A 21,657-nucleotide genomic window follows, 5' to 3' on the forward strand; every position below is an offset into this window, starting at 1 on the left:
GATGCATGACCTCATACAGCTGGTGAGGAAGTGGTTGCAGCCGGAGACCTTGACAGGACCACAGATAGTGGAACACATCGTCCTGGACCGGTATTTAACCACTTCAGCCTACAGCGTCGAAAATCTTAAGCATCCGAGCAATGTTCACCTCCCATTCATTCGCCAATAACTTTATCGTTACTTATCACAATTAATTCATCTATAGCTTGTTTTTTCCGCCACTAATTAGGCTTTCTTTGGGTAGTACATTTTGCTAAGAGCCACTTTACTGTAAATGCATTTTAACAGGAAGATTAAGATAGAAATGGAAAAAAATCATTATTCCTCAGTTTTTGGCCATTATAGTTTAAAATTAATACATGCTACAGTAATTAAAACCCATGCATTTTATGTGCCCATTTGTCCCGCTTATTACACCGTTTAAATTACGTCCCTATCACAATTTATGGCGCCGATATTTTATTTAGAAATAAAGGTGCATTTTTTCAATTTGCGTCCATCACTATTTATAAGCTTATCATTTAAAAAAAAAATAATAAGATACTCTCTTGTCATGTATATTTAAAAAGTTCAGACCCTTAGGTAACTATTTATGTAGTTGTTTTTTTTAAATTGTAATTTTTTTTATTTTTTTTTAAATACAAAAATGTATTTGGGTAATTTTAGTTTGGGAGGTAAATAGCTAATTTTAGATGTAATATAATGTATTTTTTTTATTTAATTTAGGTATGTGGGTGCAGTTTACTATTTGGCCACAAGATGGCCTCATTCAAAAAATTCCTAGATGCGAACGATCTCGCATCTAGGAACTATAAGAAGAAGGTGATGTTTCCTGGGGGCAGAAATACCGCGCTCTCTGATGAGAAAGCGTCGGCATTTCTGAGACTTAGATCAGTGAATGGGAATTATATTCCCATTCACTGATCGGGGGGGAGGGGGCAGCGGGAGCGCGCGCGGGCGCGCGCCCGATCGCGCGCACCACACGGCTGCAGCAGCAGTGCCCATCTGGACGGATATATCCGTCCAGATAGGGCGCAGTGGTTAAGGGCCCTTCCTGGACCGTTACAGCGCTGGGTGAGCCATGGGGACCCCAAGACTGCGGACCAGCTTGTAGATATGGTGGAAAGGTTCACTGTTGTAGAGGATCTGCTAGGACCTTCAAGGCCTAGGAACTACCCGGCTAACAGAGTGACAAAGACCTCCTCAGTGTCGGAAGGAGGAGCTACACGTTTTCCTGGCTCAAGCAGGGGATCTAGCAATAACAGCCCCCCTAAAGAGGGTGTTGTGTCCCGGAAGACTGGCTTAACACAGTGCTGGAAGTGCCAAGGCTGGGGGCATGTGAGGGCAAGAAGAGCCAATGGAATGCGGAACTGTCCGTCGAGTATCATTTCATGCTCAAATAAATTGCACTGCACACCCTGAGAATAAGGGGCAATTTGAATGCAGGGTTAATGTAAATGGTTTTTCTGCTCATGCTTTACTAGATTCAGGAAGCATGGTGACTCTGGTGCATACCCGGGTGGTGGGACAGGTTGATCCAATGGTACCCACCTTGCGGGTTATTTGTGTACATGGGGACACTAAGGCATATCCCTTGGTGGCTGTCTCCATTTCTACCATGTGTGGAACTATGACACATAATGTGGGGGTGGTACCCTCCCTAATGTATGATGTTATAATAGGATGTGATTTCCCATTGTTCTCAGAGTTATGGAGCTTGATGCAGCATGATTCAACTATGGTGTTAAAAGAAGTAGAAATGAATGTTGATCCACTTGTACCTATGTCAGAAGGAGATCAAGTGGAATTACCCCTGCTAGAGTTGACAAAAGAGTCCGAGTTAACCTGTAAGGGGGGGGAAATATCCCCATTACAAGTTATGCTTGGGGAGGATGAAGGAGACCCCTCCACTGATACTGTTTATCCAGATTTGGAAGTGGGGATAGGAGCTTTTGGTACAGCTCAAGTACAAGACCCCACTTTAGTACATGCCCGTCAGCAGGTAACTGTAATAAATGGGGTGCCTCAAGAACCTGGGGCTGAGAACAGATATCCCTATTTTTCTATGAATGATAACTTGCTGTATCGGGTAGCCAAGGTACGCTCTGATGTAATAGAGCAGCTTTTGGTTCCCCAACCTTACAGGCGAATGGTGTTAGATATGGCCCACAATGAGGTTTTGGGAGGACACCTGGGTTGCAAACTATCCCGGACTCCTTCCCCAACTGCCTGTCTAAAGGGAGCCAAAACCAAAAATAGGGGAAATGTATCTTCCATCCAGGACCCATCCCTGGAGTCCTGTACACAAGCTTGTGAAAATTGCTGCTCGTTTTATATGAAAGAGTTTGTATTCCCAGGTTCCCATTTGCCTAAACTTTTATGCTGTGTAATTTCTCTCTAGATTCTTACAAAATGTAAAAACGACATTAAAAACACATTTAACATAATGCCTAACGCTTAAAAAAAAATGTTGATTGGCTCCTATTCATTTATTGAGATAATGTAATAAAAATGATATACTTACTAATCTGCTTTTATATGGCCTTTTCCGTCAGGATCAAAAATCTTGAAAGCATTTAGAATCGTTTCTTCTGGGTCTGTGCCTAGAACAGACATAATTCATAAAACATCTGTCTTCATTCACATCACTTTAAATGCGAGGCAAGTCAGTTCCATATTTAACTATCTCCTCGGATGTCTTAATAAATGATGAGTTATCTTTAACGTTCCACTTCTCTTTTCTGCTATATTGAGGAGTCCACCACCAGAAACTCCTTTAGCACCTTACAAAGTTTAAAATATTGCGAGAGTGACAGGGCCTGGGGGAGAGCTGTCAAGCTCTGCTGAGTGAAAAGAACCTATTAGACAGCCCCGTCATTGATGTCTCACTCAATATTTGCGACAAAGTACATTACTGTTTGTTACCTGCAGGGTAATACCGTTATTACATTTTCTTTGCTGGACACAGATAAATGCACTGGAGGGGTCAAGGAGCCAAATGTTCTGCCGAGGTTCTTTTTCTTAGGATACTAATAACGTGCAAGTACAGGAATAATTCCAAACCGACGCTGGTCTCTGTGATATATCTGTTATGTTACATAGATAGTAATGATAGGCAGTCTTCCATTAAATTGAAATACCCAGGTATACACCATTTACGAGAATGGGAGTGGAAACAGTGAGTAAGTGGATCTTTTACAACCAATGATAAAGGGGTGCATTTTAAGCCCACCTGTGGTGTGCTTTAACAATTCAAGCTAACGCTAAAGGCCAGCATATATTATTAGATGTGCCTTATTAGGTAAATGAATAATCTGATATTGAGTACCTGGATTCTGCTCTGCATATTTGACCCTTTGAACTTTGCAGCACTGACCTTATCAGAAGCCTTTTCCCATTTAAGTAAAGCTCCTTTGGCTTCTATTTACTTTTCTGGAAACCCACTAAATTAAATAAGCTGTTTGACCAGCTAATTTGCATAGATAACAACTCTAGTTTTTTAACACTTGCTGTACTATAAAACAGAAAAGGACTTCAAACATATTGTAATGATCAGTGACGTATATGATGATCAGAACACGCTCTATCAGCTCAGTAGTCAGTAATTTATTCAGAGTGTGATCACACGTGATTTTTGTGCACAGTATATAACACAGGAGTACTCCTATGTGATAACCCTTGGCTGTAGGGACTATCACTGGATAGAGTGGTCGTACAGGCAATGTCGGTAACAGGTCAGTCAGGCAGCGGTACAATATCATCAGGAAAATACGTAGTCAGTAAACAAGCCGAGGTCGGTAACAGATCAGATGAGCAAAGGTACAGAATCAGAAGGCTTAAATCAGAGTGAAGGTCGGGCCGAGGTCGGCAGCAGATCAGATTGGCGAGGTACAGAATCGAGAGGCAGAAAGAGTAATCAAAGGTTCAAGCAAAAGAGTCATACACATAAATAATATACAATGATATGTTTTTCCTAGTCTAAGTGTGAATCCCCGGGGTCCTGCCCGATCAAGCACACACAAATCTGACTAAGGTCTGAGAGCTTTCACTGCAAAGTTTCAGCAACAGCAGACAATGAGCCACTGATCGCTCAGGCCTTAAATGCAAGCAGGACATTCACAAGTTCCACCCAGCGGACTCCAGCCAATCGGCGGCGAGAGCCAGCCCACTGCTGTCAGCTGACCGGCAGGTCAGCTGACCCGCCTCCTCAAAGCATAAAGGTCCTGTCTCCTGGTGCGTGCATGTGCTGCTCTGCTCTGATGCACCCTGGAGAGACCTGTTCTACCGGAAGGAAATGGCTGAGATGATGCGGCGAGATCCGTGGTGACGACAGACGCGGGAGCGGCGGCCGCACCGCTCCCCGCTGCAGAGGTAACCACATCAATCCTGACACACATATACCCATGTTTATTCGTTATATCACTTTAGTTTAAAGAGAGACTGAAGCAAACAAAAATTGCTATTTTTACCTGGTAGTTTGCTTCAGTACTCTCAGTAGATGTAAACCGCCGCATCCCTGAGCCAAAACGAGGGCTTTAGACCCCCCCAAATCCCCGGGGGGCAATCCGGGCAGAGCTTCCTGAAAAAGGCAGAGCTTTCTGCTGTAGTTCTGCCTCTACTGATGTCAATCGCCGTGGATCACCGCCTCTCCCCGCCCCTCTCAGTCTTTCTTCACAGAGAGGGGCAGGGAGAGGCGGAGGTCCGCACAGCAGTTGACGTCAGTAGAGGCAGAACTGCAGCACAAAGCTCTGCCTCCCCGGCAGCAAAATCCACGACCAAGAAAGTCGTGGATGTTTGCCCCGGGATTTGGGGGGTATAAACCCCTCATTTTGGCTCGGGGATGCAGCGGTTTACATCTACTGAGACTACTGAAGCGAACTACCAGGTAAAAATAGCAATTTTTGTTCGCTTCAGAGTCTCTTTAAGTACCAAATCTGCCAGATCCACCCCACATCTCCCGCACCAACTCACCCACATTGATCTGACCAAAAAAAAAACAGACTTTCTTGATCAACGTTCAATCGATAAAATTAAAAACATTCACGAGATGACCTTGATTTCCATTACATTTAATGTATATATTGACTCTAATGTCTATCTACTGTATGGCAAGCTTTAGGCTGACAAAAGATACCATCTGTTGAAATGCAGCCCACAAATTAGGGTTTAAATGGCATAATGGGTTTCTAAATGTGCATGCTCATGGAGTAGTGAAACAATTGAAAAGCTGAAAATATTTATTTTATATTTAATTAAAACTCATAAAAACAAATCCATACCCTCCCTTGTGAAATCCATCCCAGTTATGGTTTGGAATTCCCAGTGACATTACTAGATTATTATTCTTACCATTAATAGTTATAATGATGTATTCCATCCCATAAATCATTTAAGCAAGGCATCCCCGTGGTTGAACTTGCCTTATAATGTAAGTAACCTATTCTTCAGAATGAGTTGGTAAAGCGCATGAAGACTGCTATTGCCATACCAAATCACAGTGCAGGAGAAGATTACCATACCTGATTACCCAACAGATTGGAAAATAATGCACAGCACCCTCTTGCTATGAATCTGACCATCTCTGAGTGGAAGTCTGGCTCAAGTGAATCAGTCCACTTATTGTTATTTCATGTTGGAAGCTCTGTTTTGTTTGCCGCCATATGTAATGAGTAGCATGTTGCACACCTATACTATCTCTTGTGGCCTCCTCCCCGAAGAAGATTTAGTGCAAAAAAAAAAAGAATTGTTATCACCCTAATAGGTAATGGACAAGTAAGTAGCAAGAGTGGTCCTTCTGTGACTTCTACGAGCTATTTCCTGCTTGAAAACCTCAGAATGGTCTGAGGATCATTCCACTGTATATGTTACTAGGGATGTAGGCGAACCGTTCACCGGGGAACCCCTATGGGTCGCTACGACTTCCGGGTCGCTATGACCAGGAGTAGTACGGCTGCGCTGGGCCGGCAGTGCGCGTCTTTTACCGCGCACCTGTTGCCGGCTATTCTCTGCGCATCAGCGTGACATCACTCATGACGTCATGCACATGCGTAGAAAGTGCACACACGATCAATGACGCGCACCGCCGGCCCAGCGCAGCCGTACTACTCCGGGTTATAGTGACCCAGAAGTAGTACAAGGTGAGATGTTCGCCTGTGAAAGGCCCCCAAACCGTTCGCCGACATCTCTATATGTTACGGCCAGAACCCAAAGTTCTGGCTGGCCAATATCCAAAATGGCCAGGCTATTGCAGCCAACGTTCGAAACCAATTACGTTCGGACTACTGGGATCACTGGTCATGCTACAGAAGATTTATTGGTTTACAAGTTCTGTGGGGAACAAAATATTATTAGTAGTACTACTGTATATAGGAGTGTATTCGCCAGGCCGGATTTACCATAAGGCACTGTAGGCACGCACCTACAGGCACATGATGATGGAAAGGTGGCTCACTCCCCTCCCTGGGCTCCTCCCATCCTCCTACTCTATGCAGAGTCCTGATGAGAGTGTACATGAGAGGTTACTCACCCCACTCTCTGCATTCCACTGACAAGAACTCCCTTCAGTCAGGGGCACCTCTAGCTATTATTACTGAGGTTCCTCTAGCTACGGAATACTTGGGACATATCTAGCTACTTAATATTGAGGGTACCTCTGGCTACTTAATACCAAGGGGCACCTGTAGCTACCTATGACTGGCAAGGGAAGTAAGGGAAAAGTGGCAGCTGGACCAGCCAGCACACTTGTGGTGCAGTTTGGTGGGAGTTTGTAGGTTCCTGGAGGGTGAAGTCTAAGGTGGCCGGACATCTATTGCCTATAGGCTCCTGTGAGGTAAATCCGGGCCTGGTATTCGCCAACCTATTGTAAAATTGGCATGCGCAAACAGCTCACAGCAATTTTATCAATATGCAAACAACACATTGTTGCTCACATAGTGCATCTCTCATTATGTACACAATGTGCAATTAGATTTTGTAATGTGCTTTACGTAGTGCACATTATACTAGCAGGATAGATAACGCAAGTTGCACTATGTGCGCAATTCATGTTACATTGCTTGTATAAACACCAGTGAAATTGCTGTGTGCTGTCTGTGCATGGGAATGTTACTGTATCTCAGTGAATATCCTATACCACATTGTCACTGAGTCACTCATCAGCCTATTCACCATAACGCGGTCTTCAGGAAATACATCAGGCTTCAATCCATCATAAAAGCCCTGCCGAGCTCGTCAATAGTATAAGAAGGATGATTGTCCCATATAGTTTCAATGATCAAATTATTATTTTCGCCTGTAGCTAAGCTGTAATATACTGTCATAATTTATTTTATATGGTATATTATCTATGTTATTGTCTCTTTTCATGCCAGGTTGCTAAACTTAATGTTTTTTTTTCCCCTTAGGATTTACTTGTCCAGTAGTCAAGTGCATCACTTAAGTTTTAGTTGAGCAGACTGTCGATAAAGGAAATAAAAATCTCCTGAAATATACTTAAGGGCAGAAAGATGCATTATTGTAGTCTGAAGATTGTGTTCTGTGTGCCTTCAAGGGATCACCAAGCGTCTTTCCTTTTCAATCAATATCTCTTTACGCTCCGTTCCCTATTGTCAATCATACTGCCGGTGGCTAACACAAGACACAAGGCAGTTCACAAAGCTTAGGTTCCCACCATTTCATGCAGTGCTCTACATTTGTCTCTCGCTATTTCTGCAGGCTTTGTCTGAAACAATGTCACATATAACTCATCCTTTATTGATTAGCTGGTAAATAAAGCACTCCTTTTGATGTGTATCAAAGGTATTTGCTCCACAAGCTGCAAATGCATTTTCCTAGCACTCAATACAAGAACACCATGTGCTTAATATTACATAAATAGCGTTTCCCAGATGAGCGCTGGGCGTAACATCTCCTGTTTAGAAGTCTCTGCATCTACTCTGCTGCAGTTTCAGCTTATTTTATGATAAAAATACAAAGTATGTAGCATTTTGTTTAATTGTATTTGGTATACTGTATTGCTGTGCATGTTCTAGCGGTTTATAGCTGTTAAGATATTGTACTATTGACATGTGGGCTTGGTTGTATAATATTTAAAGCCGCAGTCAAGTCTCCCATTTTTTTCTTTTAGTACATGTATAGGTTACTGTACACATAATTACGTAGTTATTTGGGTTTGAAAAAGACATACGTCCATCCAGCTCAACTGGTTTCACACATGGGGCTTGATCCACTAAACCGTGATAACTCAAATATCACACCTTATCAAAGGTCATGCCTTATGAAAAGATATCACACCTTATCAAAGATATCACACATTATCAAAGTTAACATGCCTTATCAGAGTAGCGTAGCGAGCGCTACAAACTTATGCCTGCTAATTGGCAATGGCACTCGTCCTGCCCTGAGCCCCTGCGGGTTCGTAGCGCTCGCTATGCTACTCTGACAAGGTGTGTAAACTTTGATAAGGTGTGATATCTTTGATCAGGTGTGATATTGTTTCATAAGGTGTGATATTGTTTCATAAGGTGTGATATCTTTGATAAGGTGTGATATCGTTTCATAAGGTGTTATATCTTTGATAAGGTGTGATATTGTTTCATAAGGTGTGATATTGTTTCATAAGGTGTGATATCTTTGATAAGGTGTCATATCGTTTCATAAGGTGTGATATTGTTTCATTAGGTGTGATATCTTTGAAAGGGTGTGATATTGTTTCATAAGGTGTTATATCTTTGATAAGGTTTGATATCGTTTCATAGGGTGTGATATCTTTGATAAGGTGTGATATAGTTTCATAAGGTGTGATATCTTTGATAAGGTGTGATATCATTTCATAAGGTGTGATATCGTTTCATAAGGTGTGATATCTTTGATAAGGTGTGATATCTTTGAAAAGGTGTGATATCTTTGATAAGGTGTGATATCGTTTCATAGGGTGTGATATCTTTGATAAGGTGTGATATAGTTTCATAAGGTGTGATATCTTTGATAAGGTGTGATATCATTTCATAAGGTGTGATATCGTTTCATAAGGTGTGATATCTTTGATAAGGTGTGATATCTTTGATAAGGTGTGATATCTTTGATAAGGTGTGATATTTGAGTTATCACGGTTTAGTGACTCAAGCCCAGAGAATGCGGCGTGATGGTCCTGCAGCAGCAGAGCCTGGGGCAGGATGATAGCACTACTCACGAAGTGCTATCCTGTTGCACAGGAAGTACGTCACTGGTTTTTACCCGATTGACTGATGCGCGCCGCACCACTACTGCATCAATCTAAATAGGTTGTTGCGGTGCCATAGACTCCAATGCAAATGCCTACCGCATGGTACAGCTCGTACCGTGCAGCAAGATACTGCAGAGTCTGTGTTTCCTCCGCGTTGCCCTGATCACCAGAGATAGTGTGGCCAGTCTCATCGAGACTAATGGCAACTGTAACGGAGTAGCATACACTGCTGCAAGTATCAGACTACTGGGGCATACACTACTTTCTGGCTATGAAAGTTTAATCCATTCTAATCTACTGTCTGTATATGACGTAACCACCTGTGACCAATATGCAGGCTGCAGCCACTGTTTTAGCACAGTTCTTAGAGACATGATCATCAGTCTTCTTAGGCCTTTAGATGGAAAGATGTGACTATGGAGCAAGCTGAGTGAAAATGTGTAAATAAGTTAATAAATAAATTGGTATGTTTTTTTGGCACTGTCATTAAAGACTGGTGGTGGTAATATGTGTATGTTTGAGTGTGTGTTTGTAATTACACATGGGTATTAGGATACATGAAATATTATCATCATGTCTGCATTATATCCAATCCCTCCAATTTAGAGATATCTCTGCCAGGTCTGTAGAAAGCCAGTGATCGCAGTGAAATCACGTAAGAAGATTACAAAACACAGTCCGTACATTAGAAACAGGGTTGACACAACCGAGCTGAATGAAACCAATGTCCCAGCCTCTCTTAGCCTTGACATATGCAAGAGTCTTCTTCTTTCAGAATAAACAAGGTTCATTTAAACTGAACCAACATACACCGTAGAAACTACAAACTTACGGTAACATATGTTATGCAATGGACTTGATTCACAAAGCGGTGCAAACTGTTAGCACGCTGGTGAAAAGCCCTTTATCACGCCTAAACTCAGTTTAGGTGTGATAAAAACAAACTCGCGCGAAATTCCCAAGTTTAGTGCGCATAAAGTTTTGCACGCGTAAAGTTTTATACACCCATTAAACCCTATGCAACTTTCTGCGCGCACCGGACTTTGCGCGCGTAAAACTTTGCGCGGGAGTTTTATTCCTGAAAACGGTGCTAACCTACTAGTGCAAAGGTTATAACGCCTAAACTACTTTAGGCGTGCTAAGTAGGTTAGCACCGCTTTGTGAATCAAGCCCAATGTGTTTAACATATGCTGACAATTATCAGCTTGTCTACTGGGCAGCTCAGGCCTCAGATTTAAATAATCCTTGTGGGACCACTGTTATAATAAAAGTACTATGTAACAGGAATCTGAAATCTTGTTCTAGCAGCTGTAAACAAATCTGTCAAATTGCAATCACTTGATTGCTGTTGTGTAATCACAGGAATCATACAGTACATTGTAACAGTCCTTTGAGTGCCACTGTTTCTGGCTTTTTTCCATAACTTTTGCGAATTTTCTTTTGTGACATTCTCAGTCTAATGCAAAACCTTTCAACTAAAATTGTGGTTGAATATTGTTTACATTTTCATTTGATTATTTTTATACCTCCTGAATGAAACCCATCCAAATATGAAATTTCTACCCTGTCTGATGTTTTCATTTTCAGTTTGACCTTAAAATGATTGAAAATGCCCACATTCAGGTTAATTTTTCAAAGATTAGATGAGATTACAGAAGAGATTGCGCTGAAAGCTTGTGTTAGAAGTAGCATTTGGGGGCATCAGAAGGACTTATCACATACAGAGATTGCTAATACGTGATTGCTCAGCTGTCCCATATGAAAAGGAATGACACCTTCACTGTGTGTTTACCACCTCTGGATAAGGAAAAGCCACATTGGCACCCAATGGCACTGCAATCCAGACAAGCATGGACAGCTCTCTCAGCTCCTGTAATACTTGGAGAGAGAGCTTCTTGTCTACTGAATGTACTGTACATGCTGCCGTACATTGGTCTGATCAACCAAGGTTGGCACCAATTCTAAACAGTGTTAACTATACTGTGGATACATGCCAATTAAAACAGAACTATAGAGGGTTTAGGTCTCTTTATTTATTTTTTATTAGAAACGTACGGTAGGGTTTGTGTTTTTCTAAGTTTTTGTGTATAAATACTTAAGGTGGAATCAGGAAATTTGGGTGCCTGCGGCTAATTGAATATTTGGGTACTCCATAGACGTAATGCAAAATATTGGCTATAAAGAGCAAGTTTTTCGTTTTGAGAAGTAGTGTTGTGAAAAATATTGTTTTGAAATCGTTTTAACAAATAGCATTTTGTGAATTATCATTTACATTTTTGTTAACATTTTAAAATTTGTTTTTGGAATAATCATTTTGTAAACTATCATTTTGAAATATATTGTCTTAGAAATGTATAGCTTTTTGCATTTACTTTATTTGCAGCGAAGAAAGGGGGTTTTAGGGTTAGACATCTGGAAGGGGCTTTTAAGGTTAGGTGTCTGGAAGGTAGGGTTTTAGAGTCAGGCACCACCAGGGGGGTCTTAGGGTTAGGTACCACCAGGGTGGGGGGGGGGGTCTTAGCATTAGGCACCATTGGGAGGGAGAGGTAAGGGGTCTTAGGGTTAGGCATCGGTAGAGGGAGGGTTCTGTGTGAGAGTAGGGTTAGGTTAAGTTGTAGTAAAATATTGGTGACATGTAACATGAATAGATAACTGCGTATGCACAGTTCCACTCCTATATAGAACTAGACTGTGTTCCTTTTAACCTTTTGCCAGCCATTTTAATTTAATTTTTTATGTGCACTGCAGTGCCACGTTATTCTGTGCCTCCTCAGCCTGCCAGTCTGCATCCTGCAGCCTATTGCAAAGTGGTGCAAGATGTGCACCACGTCATCTGGACGCACAATCACCTCTACTATTAGCCCGGTATAGCCAGCCACAGCGAGATAATTCCTTATGGGTTAAGAATATAGAGCTCTAAATGATACTTTCTCTACTGCTAGACTGTAGTCAGAATTACATAACTGTCACTGAATTACAGGTCCTAAAAGTTCTGTGTGGCTGAGAAGGACTCTTGTGACAGCAGGGGACACATGAAAAGTTCAATAGTTCTAGATTTGTCATTAGGGGAGCTGAATAAATACAGCAAAGTCCCCATTATCTGGAACTCAGGCATCTGTAAGATTCAACTTACCGGCATGCCTGAGGTGGTCAACGTGGGAGTACTTTTGTTATTTGCAGAGTTTTGGGCACAGCAGAAGCAACTTACCGATCCTCCAGGTGTTGTGTTTTATACTTTTGAGGCTCCCAGTGGCTTCCCTGTACCCATGTACTGGTCCTAGCATGTCATGTGACCCACTTGTCATACGATATGCCGGGACCACAGAGGATGCGGAAAAGCCGCTGGGAGCTACAGGAAGTGTAGAAGTTGCTGCCCGGAGGATCAGTAAGCTGCTTCTGCTGCATTTTCATCCGATTGCTCAAGCAACCTGCACGCATGTGTATCCGGCATCAGGCAATCTCTGCCTATGCCAGATACTGGGGACTTTTCTGCAGTATCATTCATCTAAAGCAGTCAAAACTTTAAACTCAGATTTTTGAAAACCTTTTAAACCAAATAAGAGTATGGGCCTATTTAGGGATAGATGCATAGATTTGCAGTAACATTTGCATAATTCTGCAACAACTTCATCTGCATTTGCATATTTCAAGCAAGTAGAAAATTGTCAGTGATCCAAATGTTTGTACTAAATGCCTTTAGATGTCCCACATAGCACATGCATATGAGGAAACAAAAACATCTATAGGCGTCCATGGCAGGTGGAAATAGTTTATACTAGAACGCCTTTAGACGTCCGTGGCATATGGATGCGGAAACACAGAAATGCCTATAAACGTCTGCAGCAGTCTAAAGGTTAACGGAATGATATGTAAGTCTTTGATTGATTGGTCAAGGTCATGTGGTCATGTCTCACTTTTTCTTCCTGTGTAGGCTAAAACAGGTATATGAAGTAAGACATGATCAAATGATCTCAACCCACCATACATTCTGCTCCAGGAGAATTCATTTTGAGAAAATGTTCAGCACAAGTTACCTTAAAGAGAGTCTGAAGCCAAAAAAATACCTGTTTTACTGGCCATTTATGTTAAGCAATAAGATCATAGCTGAAACGCTACATTCCCATGGCAGAATGATATATTTATATCCCCGAAATTCCTGGGGAAAAATTCGGGGCTTCTTCCTGGAAGAGGCAGAGCTTTGCGCAGTAGCTCTTCCTCTGCTCGAGTCAATCTCTGCCGATCTCCGCCTCTCCCTAGCCCTCTCAGTCTTCTTTCACTGAGAGGGCCGGAGATCAGCGGAGATTGACGCGACCGGAGGCAGAGGTACAGCACAAAGCTCTGTCTCCCCCGGGCAGCAATATCCACGACCTGGAAAGTCGTGGAATTGTTCCCCGTGATTTGGTGTATAAAGCCCTCATTCTGCTGTGGGGATGCAGCGTTTCAGCTATTATCTTATCGCTTAACATAAATGGCCAGTAAAAACAGGTATTTTTTTAGTCTTTAGACTCTCTTTAACAAGCACTGTATATGTTGTACAATACTGGTATTGACTGCTTCCATGACAGCTTGACCACACAGAAATGTTGCTGATTTAATCCCTAGCAGGGAGAATGCATGTATGTCATTGAAATCATACCTTTAAGTTTTTCACCGAACATTGTAAGGAAGACGGTAAAGTTAATAGGTCCTGGTGCCTCCTTAACCATGTCTTCAAGCTCTTCTGACTTTACATTGATGCGACCTGAGACAGAAGACAAAGATCAGGCAGCAATCCATGATAGTTCAGTTAATGTTTACATTTTTTTATCAGATGGTTTTGTCTCTATAGCCTTTAACATACCGGAGGCTGACATGAATGTTCTGTCTTATCCATCCATATGAAGAAATCCTGCAGTCCAACCAAGCATGCTTCCTGGATTACTCTTTGATCAATACTCATTGCCCCCTTTTTGATGACTCATGCCATGTTCTCTCCACCTAAACACCATAAGTCATGAGAAGATTGCGGTGAGGAGTGATCATGGGCGAGTCAGCAAGTTGAACTACTCAGTGGTTTGTTTGAAGTACAGGATTTTTTCATATGGCTAGATAAAACAAAATGAAAAAAAAGCAATGTAAAAAGAAAAACCCAGAATCTATGCTTTCATTACACTTCAATTTCAGGATATAACAGTAGATTCATATGCCAGGACCACTTCCCGGCTTCTTTCAGCCATGCGTGGACAAACCATTATAAATGCATGGGCAAGCAGTTATTTTACACAACTATCTCATGGCTTTGGATGCAGCAGATAAGAGTCAGCCACCTGCTTGTGGGGGATGAGATATTAGAAAACCCATTTTAATATAACTGTCACAGGAAAAGTCTTCTACTGGCTCTAAGTTCCTCCATTCTGTATAAATATAAAACGAAATGCTTGAACAAGCCCACTGTTTGTATTACTAAAGAAATAAGCAACTGTAATGCTCTGAGGATCATTAGATCATGCCTGCATTATTGACATCCTGCTGATATCTATGAACAGCCTTTAGCTAGTTAACGACAGATCGTCATCGGCTCTTTTGACCATTTATGGTCAGAAAAAGAGTTGAACTTAAAGAGAACCTGTATTGTCAAAAAGTGCCCCTAGGCTAGGGGTACTTACCTCGGGAGGGGGAAGCCTCTGCATCCTATAGAGGCTTCCACATCCTCTTTCATCCCACGGTAGCAGCGCTGGAGCCCCCGAAACCACAGCCGACAATTTATCGTGCCGCGGTGCAGGTGCTGCTAATATTTACCTTCCCTGGCTCCAGCGCAGGCGCAATAGTGGCTCCCCGATGGGCTAAGATGGAAATAGCCAAGACTTATTGGGTCCACTCTACTGTGCAGGCGAGCGGACCCGACTGGGATCGGCTATTTCTGCCTTAGCCCGAGCCGAGAGCCGCTACTGCACCTGCGCTGGAGTCGGGAAGGTAAATATTTACATTCCCGCCGTTCGGGGACCTCTAGTGCTGCCACCGTGGGACGGAGGAGGACGGGGAAAGCCTCGATAGTATACAGAGGCATCCCTCTCCTGAGGTAAGTACCCCCCAGGAGCACTTTTTGAAGTTACAGGTTCTCTTTAACAGAAGTTTCTGTTTTCATTATTCGTCTGGGGAAAAGAGTCTTCTTTGGATTGTCCAGGCTGATTGCTGGTGTTTTTCCTTCAGTTAAGACCACTGTGGAAGGACCCCTGCCAGTTAATGTGGTCGTACACTTATAGATGGCCAACTGATGTCCTGAAAAGATAGAGCCCTCTCTGATCAGATTCTGATCTAAACCATCAATCTCCCAGTTACTGCCCTTCCCAATCAAAATTTCCAGTCTGATCAATAGTTTGATCGATTTCATCTGAAAATCAATCAATATTATGATCAGGTGCCCAGGTAGCCATGTTGGGGCATTGAATCAATGGGATTCAATGGGAAAATATTGATCAGTGTATGGGAACCTTTACATCTCCCTACTTTTTATGCAGCCACATGCTGGCAGATTGATCTGGCAGATATCTATCAAATCAACAGAAGAGAAGTATCACTATGATAACTTAGAATATGTTGCCATGTGCAGTAAACATGCTACTTTTTCTCAGTAACTGATTGGATGTTGGAGATCAGCTTATTGTACTTTAGCTTCAGTAAACTCCCTGCACTCTCTGTGCATTTGTTTGATCTAATACAATTCTGCAAAGCCAGTCTGCCAGTGTGTGGCCTTCATGAGACATTAGCATACATACTTGGCTGCAGCAATTGTCCTTACACAGATCTTTCACCAGGAATATTTTTGATGGTCAAATCATACTTTGCACCTCTAACAACCATCGACAGCGTCTACATAGGTTTAGCCCGCTGTGTAAATGCAAACAGCAGGACAAGGACAAAAGCTGTGACAGACAGTTTATGCCACTCACAGCAGTGAGATTTGTCTTTGATTTTCTCATACTGCTCTGGATGAGTGAGAGGTAGAATATATTTGGTGACTACAACAAAATAAAAGCGCCAACAGAGACATCTCTTCCCTGTGAGATTCATTAGAGAAACTTTCTGTTCTTTGCCTCTGTGCCACAACTTTGTGCATTGCACAGCTCAGAACTGGAATAAAGGAATTAATGCATCACAGGTTTTATAATGTTCAGTTACGAGGGGTGCAAACTGCATAAGATGGGGCTAATGATTCAAGACTGGTGCAAAAAAACTAAAAAGGATGCAACTGTCTACAGCATCCAATCAGAATATTTGTTCCTTAAAGCCCCTACCTCAGTACTCCATTTTTTATAGGAGACTAGCTGGTGACCCGGCGTTGCCCGGGAATGTATTTGGCTGGCTTTGGCTCCGCCCACTTATTCTAAGCTTATCACACAATTACTCAATGACAAAGTTTGTGAGCTTTGGCATCAATAATTTGTATATTCCCATAGAAATTAATCAAATCAGATTGGCTGTTTGTGACTCCACCCCTCTCCAGCATTTGAACCCCAGTCACCCAATGACCAACTGTAGCAGGTTTGAGGCATCTGCTATTAACATTGTAAAAATGGCAGCAATTAAAATATTTCCCTTGAAAATCAACAGGTGAATTTTGATTGGCAATTATAGGCTCCATCCACTTCCCTGAATATTAATCTCAGTCACCCAGTGACCATCTGGGCAAAGATTGAGAACCCTGCCATTAACAGTAAGAAGGCCTGCAGTTTATATTTTCCCAGTGAAATTTGCTTTTGGTTCTGCCCACTTTTTGTAACCTGGACACACAGTCACTCAATGACCAAGTCTGTGAGCCTTGCGGTTCTTGGCATGAATAATTTGTATTTTCCCAGTAAAAAACAAAACAAATCTGATTGGCTGTTTGTGGCTCTGCCCCATTTTCTGAATTTGAACCCCAGTGACCCAATAACCAACTGTACCAAGTTTGAGGCTTGTGCCATTAAAAGTGCAAGAATGGCAGCAAATTAAATATTCCCCTTGAAAATCAACAGGCAAATTTTGATTGGCCTTTTTAGGCTCCACCCACTTTTCTGAATATTGATCCCAGTCACCCAGTGACCAACTGTGCAAAGTTTGAGAACCCTGCCATTAACAGTGAAGAAGGGCTGTTGTTTACATTTTCCGAGGGAAATATGTTTTTGATTCCACTCAGTTTTTGTAACCTTAACACACAGTCACTCAATGACCAAGTTTGTAAGCTTTCGGGTTCCTGGCATCAAAATTGTGTGAATGGAAGCAGTTTATCCAGCAAAGAAATCTGATTGGCTGTTTGTGGCTCCGCCCATTTAGTGAATTTGAACCTCAGTCACTTATTGACTGACTGTACCAGGTTTGAGGCCTCTGCCATTAACAGTGTAAGAATGGCAGTCGTTTCAATATTCGCCTTGAAAATCAGTAGGTGAATTTTGATTGGCTGTTGTATGCTCCACCTGCTTTTATGAATATTAATCCCAGGCAGTCACCCAGTGACCAGCTGTGTCAAGTTTGAGAACCCTGCCATTAACAGTGTAAGAATGGCTGCAGTTTATATTTTCCCATGTAAAAAGTTAGTTGTTTTTGACTCCGCCCACTGTTTGTAACCTTGACATACAGTCACTCAATGACCAAGTTTATGAGCTTTGGGGTCCTTGGCATTAATAAGTTGCATTTTTCCATTGAAATTAAACAAATCTGATTGGCTGTTTGTGCCCCCCCCCCCCTTTTACAGAATGTAACTCACAGTCTCCCAGTGACTGACTGTACCAGATTTGAGGCATCTGCCATTAAGAGTGTAAGAATGGCAGCAATATAAATATTCCCCTTGAAAATCAATAGGTGAATTTTGATTGGCTGTTGTAGGCTCCGCCCAGTTTCCTGAATATTAATCCCAATCATCCTGTGACCGACTATGTCAAGTTTGAGAACCCTGCCTATGACAGAATGGCTGAAATCAATCTAACAAATCTGATTGGCTGTTTGTGGCTCCACCCCCTTTAGTGAATTTGGACCCCAGTCACCCAATGACTGACTGTATCAGGTTTGAGGCCTCTGGCATTAACAGTGTGAGAATGGTAGCAATGTAAATATTCCCTTTGAAAAATCAATAGGTGAATTTTGATTGGCTGTTGTAGGCTCCTCCCACTTTCTAATTATTAATCTAAGCCACCCAGTGGCCAACTGTGTCAAGTTTGGGAACCCTGCCATTAACAGTGTAAGAATGGTTCCAGTGTATATTTTCCCATGTAAAAAATTTAGTTGTTGGCGCCGCCCACTTTTTCTAACCTTGACGTACAATCATTCAATTATTAAGTTTATGAGCTTTGGGGTCCTTGGTATTGATTATTTGTATATTCCCATTGAAATTAAGCAAATTTGATTGGTTGTTTGTGGCTCTACCCCCTCTCTGAATTTAAACACCAGTCACCCAGTGACCAACTGTAGCAGGTTTGAGTCATCTGCTATTAACAGTGCAAGAATGGCAGCAATTTAAATATTCCCCATGAAAATCAACAGGTGAATTTTGATTGGCTGTTGTAGGCTCCACCCACTTTCCTGAATATTAATCCCAGTCACCCACTGACCAACTGTGCAAAGTTTAAGAACCCTGCCATTAACAGTATAAGAATGGCTGCAGTTTATATTTGACCAGTGAAATTTGGTTTTGGCTCTGCCCACTTTTTATGACCTTGACACACAAGTCACTCAATGACCAAGTTTGTGAGCTTTCAGGTTCCGCCCATTTAGTGAATTTGAACCTCAGTCACCCAATGGCTGACTGTAGAAAGTTTGAAGCCTCTGCCATTGACAGTGCAAGAATGGCAGCAGTTTCAATATTCCACTTGAAAATCAATAGGTGAATTTTGATTGGCTGTTGTAGGCTCCACCCACTTTTCTGAATCTTAATCTGATTTACCCAGTGACCAAGTGTGCCAAGTTTGAAAACCCTGCGATTAACAGTGTCAGAATGGCTGCAGTTTACATTTTCCCATTTAAAATTAATGGCTGAAATTTGATTGGCTGGGAGGTTTGTAAAAGGAGTGTGCCATAGTGGATGACCAGCATTATTTACCTTTAGGGGACTGCTCCCTAACCCTCCATCTTCATGTTGGCATCCATCTTCTGTGCGGAAACCAACAGGTGCCGCAGATGAAAGCTCCAGGTGGTCTGTCACTCGTCTCCACCACGCTACTACATCTCACGGCAAGCATAGTGGCAGTTGGGAAAGCCTGATACCCCCATTCCCCCATGGCACACTCCATTTACCACGCTCCCTTAGAGGTAGGTTCATGTCATATGTTTTGATAAATAGGTGCTTGGATTCCTTTAAAGACCTGAACTCAGAATTTCATCTCTGCTCTACAAGATGCGCAACAGCATAATAACCTTTAAAGAAAAACAGGTCTTTGTTACACCTGATACAAATCCTACAATAAATCTGCACTGTTTCTACTCAATGCATTCATGGAAGCAGACATATTGTTAACATCCTGTGCTTTCATATGAGCTTATCTGCTGTGGCAGTCAGCTGACGCAGAGGAGAGATAAAATTACAACTTGTGATTAGACACAGATTTGGGGGAATTAGACAGGCTAAACTCTCTAAATACATACAGGGTGCATTTCTCTGTGTTTTCCTTCTGTCCTGTGCAAGAGTTCAGCTCCACTTTAAGCACTTGACACACAAGAATTGATATGCAGCACCAAAACCTGCCAAGGACAGCTATGATGTCAGAGGTTTTTTTAATGATTACCACTAAGCAGGATTTAAGGTAATCGTCACCAGCACAAAGAGCTAATACAGTAGTTGGAAGGAAGTCCCCGGTGGGCCTTTCTGGTCTAGGGGATGCAGTGGGCTCACAACCTCTGCATCCCCTATTGCTATGCCTCTGTCCCAAACCCATCTCTTCCTTCTGCTGAGAGATTAACACTTTACACATTCTCCAAAATGTCTTTAGAAAGAGGGAAAAAGATCAGTGAGAAATGATTTGTTATTGCAGACAAAGCACAGTAATGAAAGGTGCATATGGCTTTTAGGAACACACCAAGGAAGGTGTGAGAAGGGTTAAATGCTTACACACACGCTGAATATGGATGAACTGTGGCTGCATTGCTGGCCACAAAAATGTAATGTCTTTCAGCGCAAGAAGGAGGTGAATAGGGTCAGGCGATGTTCCCTGTGTTAGGAAAGCAGCTCCCACTCTGTTGACAGCAAAATGCAATAGGACCAAGCCAGGAGCCAGTCAGATATTTTAAATACATTAATAGCAAGATGTACAGAAATTCAATGTACAAAACTTTATGCATTGCTATTTATTGAATGGGTGACTTTTAAAACACTTTCAATCTGATTTTTTTCTGCCTTCAAAAAATCAGACCCACTCTGTACAAAGTGTAGTAAAACAAAAGAATCATCAATCAGATTTCCCCTTTTTTAATGATGATTTTAAAGTATGAAAGTTAAACTTCTGTTGTGGACTCTACCTGCACTTTTCATATGGTGAGTGCAGTTTGCCAAACTATTGCGAAAATCGCAACATTTTAAGTACATGTTAAAACATACACATAAGAAGTACATTTCTCCCAGAGTAAATTGAACCATAAATTACTTCTCTCCTATAATGCTGTCACTTGCAGTAGGTAGTAAATATCTGACAGAATCAACAGGTGTTGGACTGTCACTAGCCCATCTCCTCATGGTTGAGTCTCAGGGTCAAAAGCACTTAGTGAATGGCAGTTGCACCATCCAAGCATCTTTGTATAAATGCTTTACAGGAAATGTCTTTATAAAGGCCATGCTGAGATCCCCCATGAAGAGCTGGACTAGTCAAAACCTGTCAGTTCTGTCAGATTTCTACTACTTACTGTAAGTGACAGCATTATAGGAGAAAGTTAATTTATGGCTCATTTTGCTCTGGTAGAAACCTACTTCTTATTTGTGTTTACATCTATTTTAAATTTTACAGTGTTTCATGATAGTGGTCCTTTAATACATAAGCTATGCTACTGTGTAATTACTAGCAATACATCACAGTATAGTTTTTCTTGGGATCTCAAATATAAACTTGTGGGTAAACCTGTAAATAAAGTAATTAAAAAGCAGCTTTAGATCTCTATCAAATCTTGCTAGGTTTTATAAGCATAAATACAAACATCAGTGTAGCACATGTCATATTAACCTCTGACATGTAAACGTTTATGCGTATGTCTCAGTCTGTGAATATCATGTAAGGCATGTGTGTGTGTGCTGCTCTGACGATTACTCAGAATTCCAGCATCTCATACTCATAAATCTGTCTGCATTCACTGTAGACAGGTATAAGCTGTGTATTCAGCTCAGGTTTAGTCACTGCATGCACTTACATGCAACATCAGCATGCTTCCTGGCTGAATACACCGCTAAGAGTAGGAGTACAACAACTGTAGATATACAGTATAGTGCTACAACTTTATGT

The 21,657-nt window shown here is 41.8% G+C and overlaps 1 protein-coding gene across 1 annotated transcript in view; it reads right to left on the reverse strand.

Annotated features, from left to right (window-relative positions):
- MYL10 (myosin light chain 10) overlaps positions 1-21,657 on the reverse strand; it is a 64,557-nt gene that overhangs the window by 12,916 nt on the left and 29,984 nt on the right. The window contains exons 4-5 of the mRNA XM_068265992.1: positions 13,860-13,964; positions 2,525-2,603 (exon numbers count right to left, since the gene is read on the reverse strand). Coding sequence (XP_068122093.1) covers positions 2,525-2,603; positions 13,860-13,964 — 184 coding nt within the window. The remainder of the gene's footprint in view (positions 1-2,524; positions 2,604-13,859; positions 13,965-21,657) is intronic.

This window comes from Hyperolius riggenbachi, chromosome 2 (genome assembly GCF_040937935.1).
Source record: "Hyperolius riggenbachi isolate aHypRig1 chromosome 2, aHypRig1.pri, whole genome shotgun sequence".
Taxonomy (NCBI): domain Eukaryota; kingdom Metazoa; phylum Chordata; class Amphibia; order Anura; family Hyperoliidae; genus Hyperolius; species Hyperolius riggenbachi.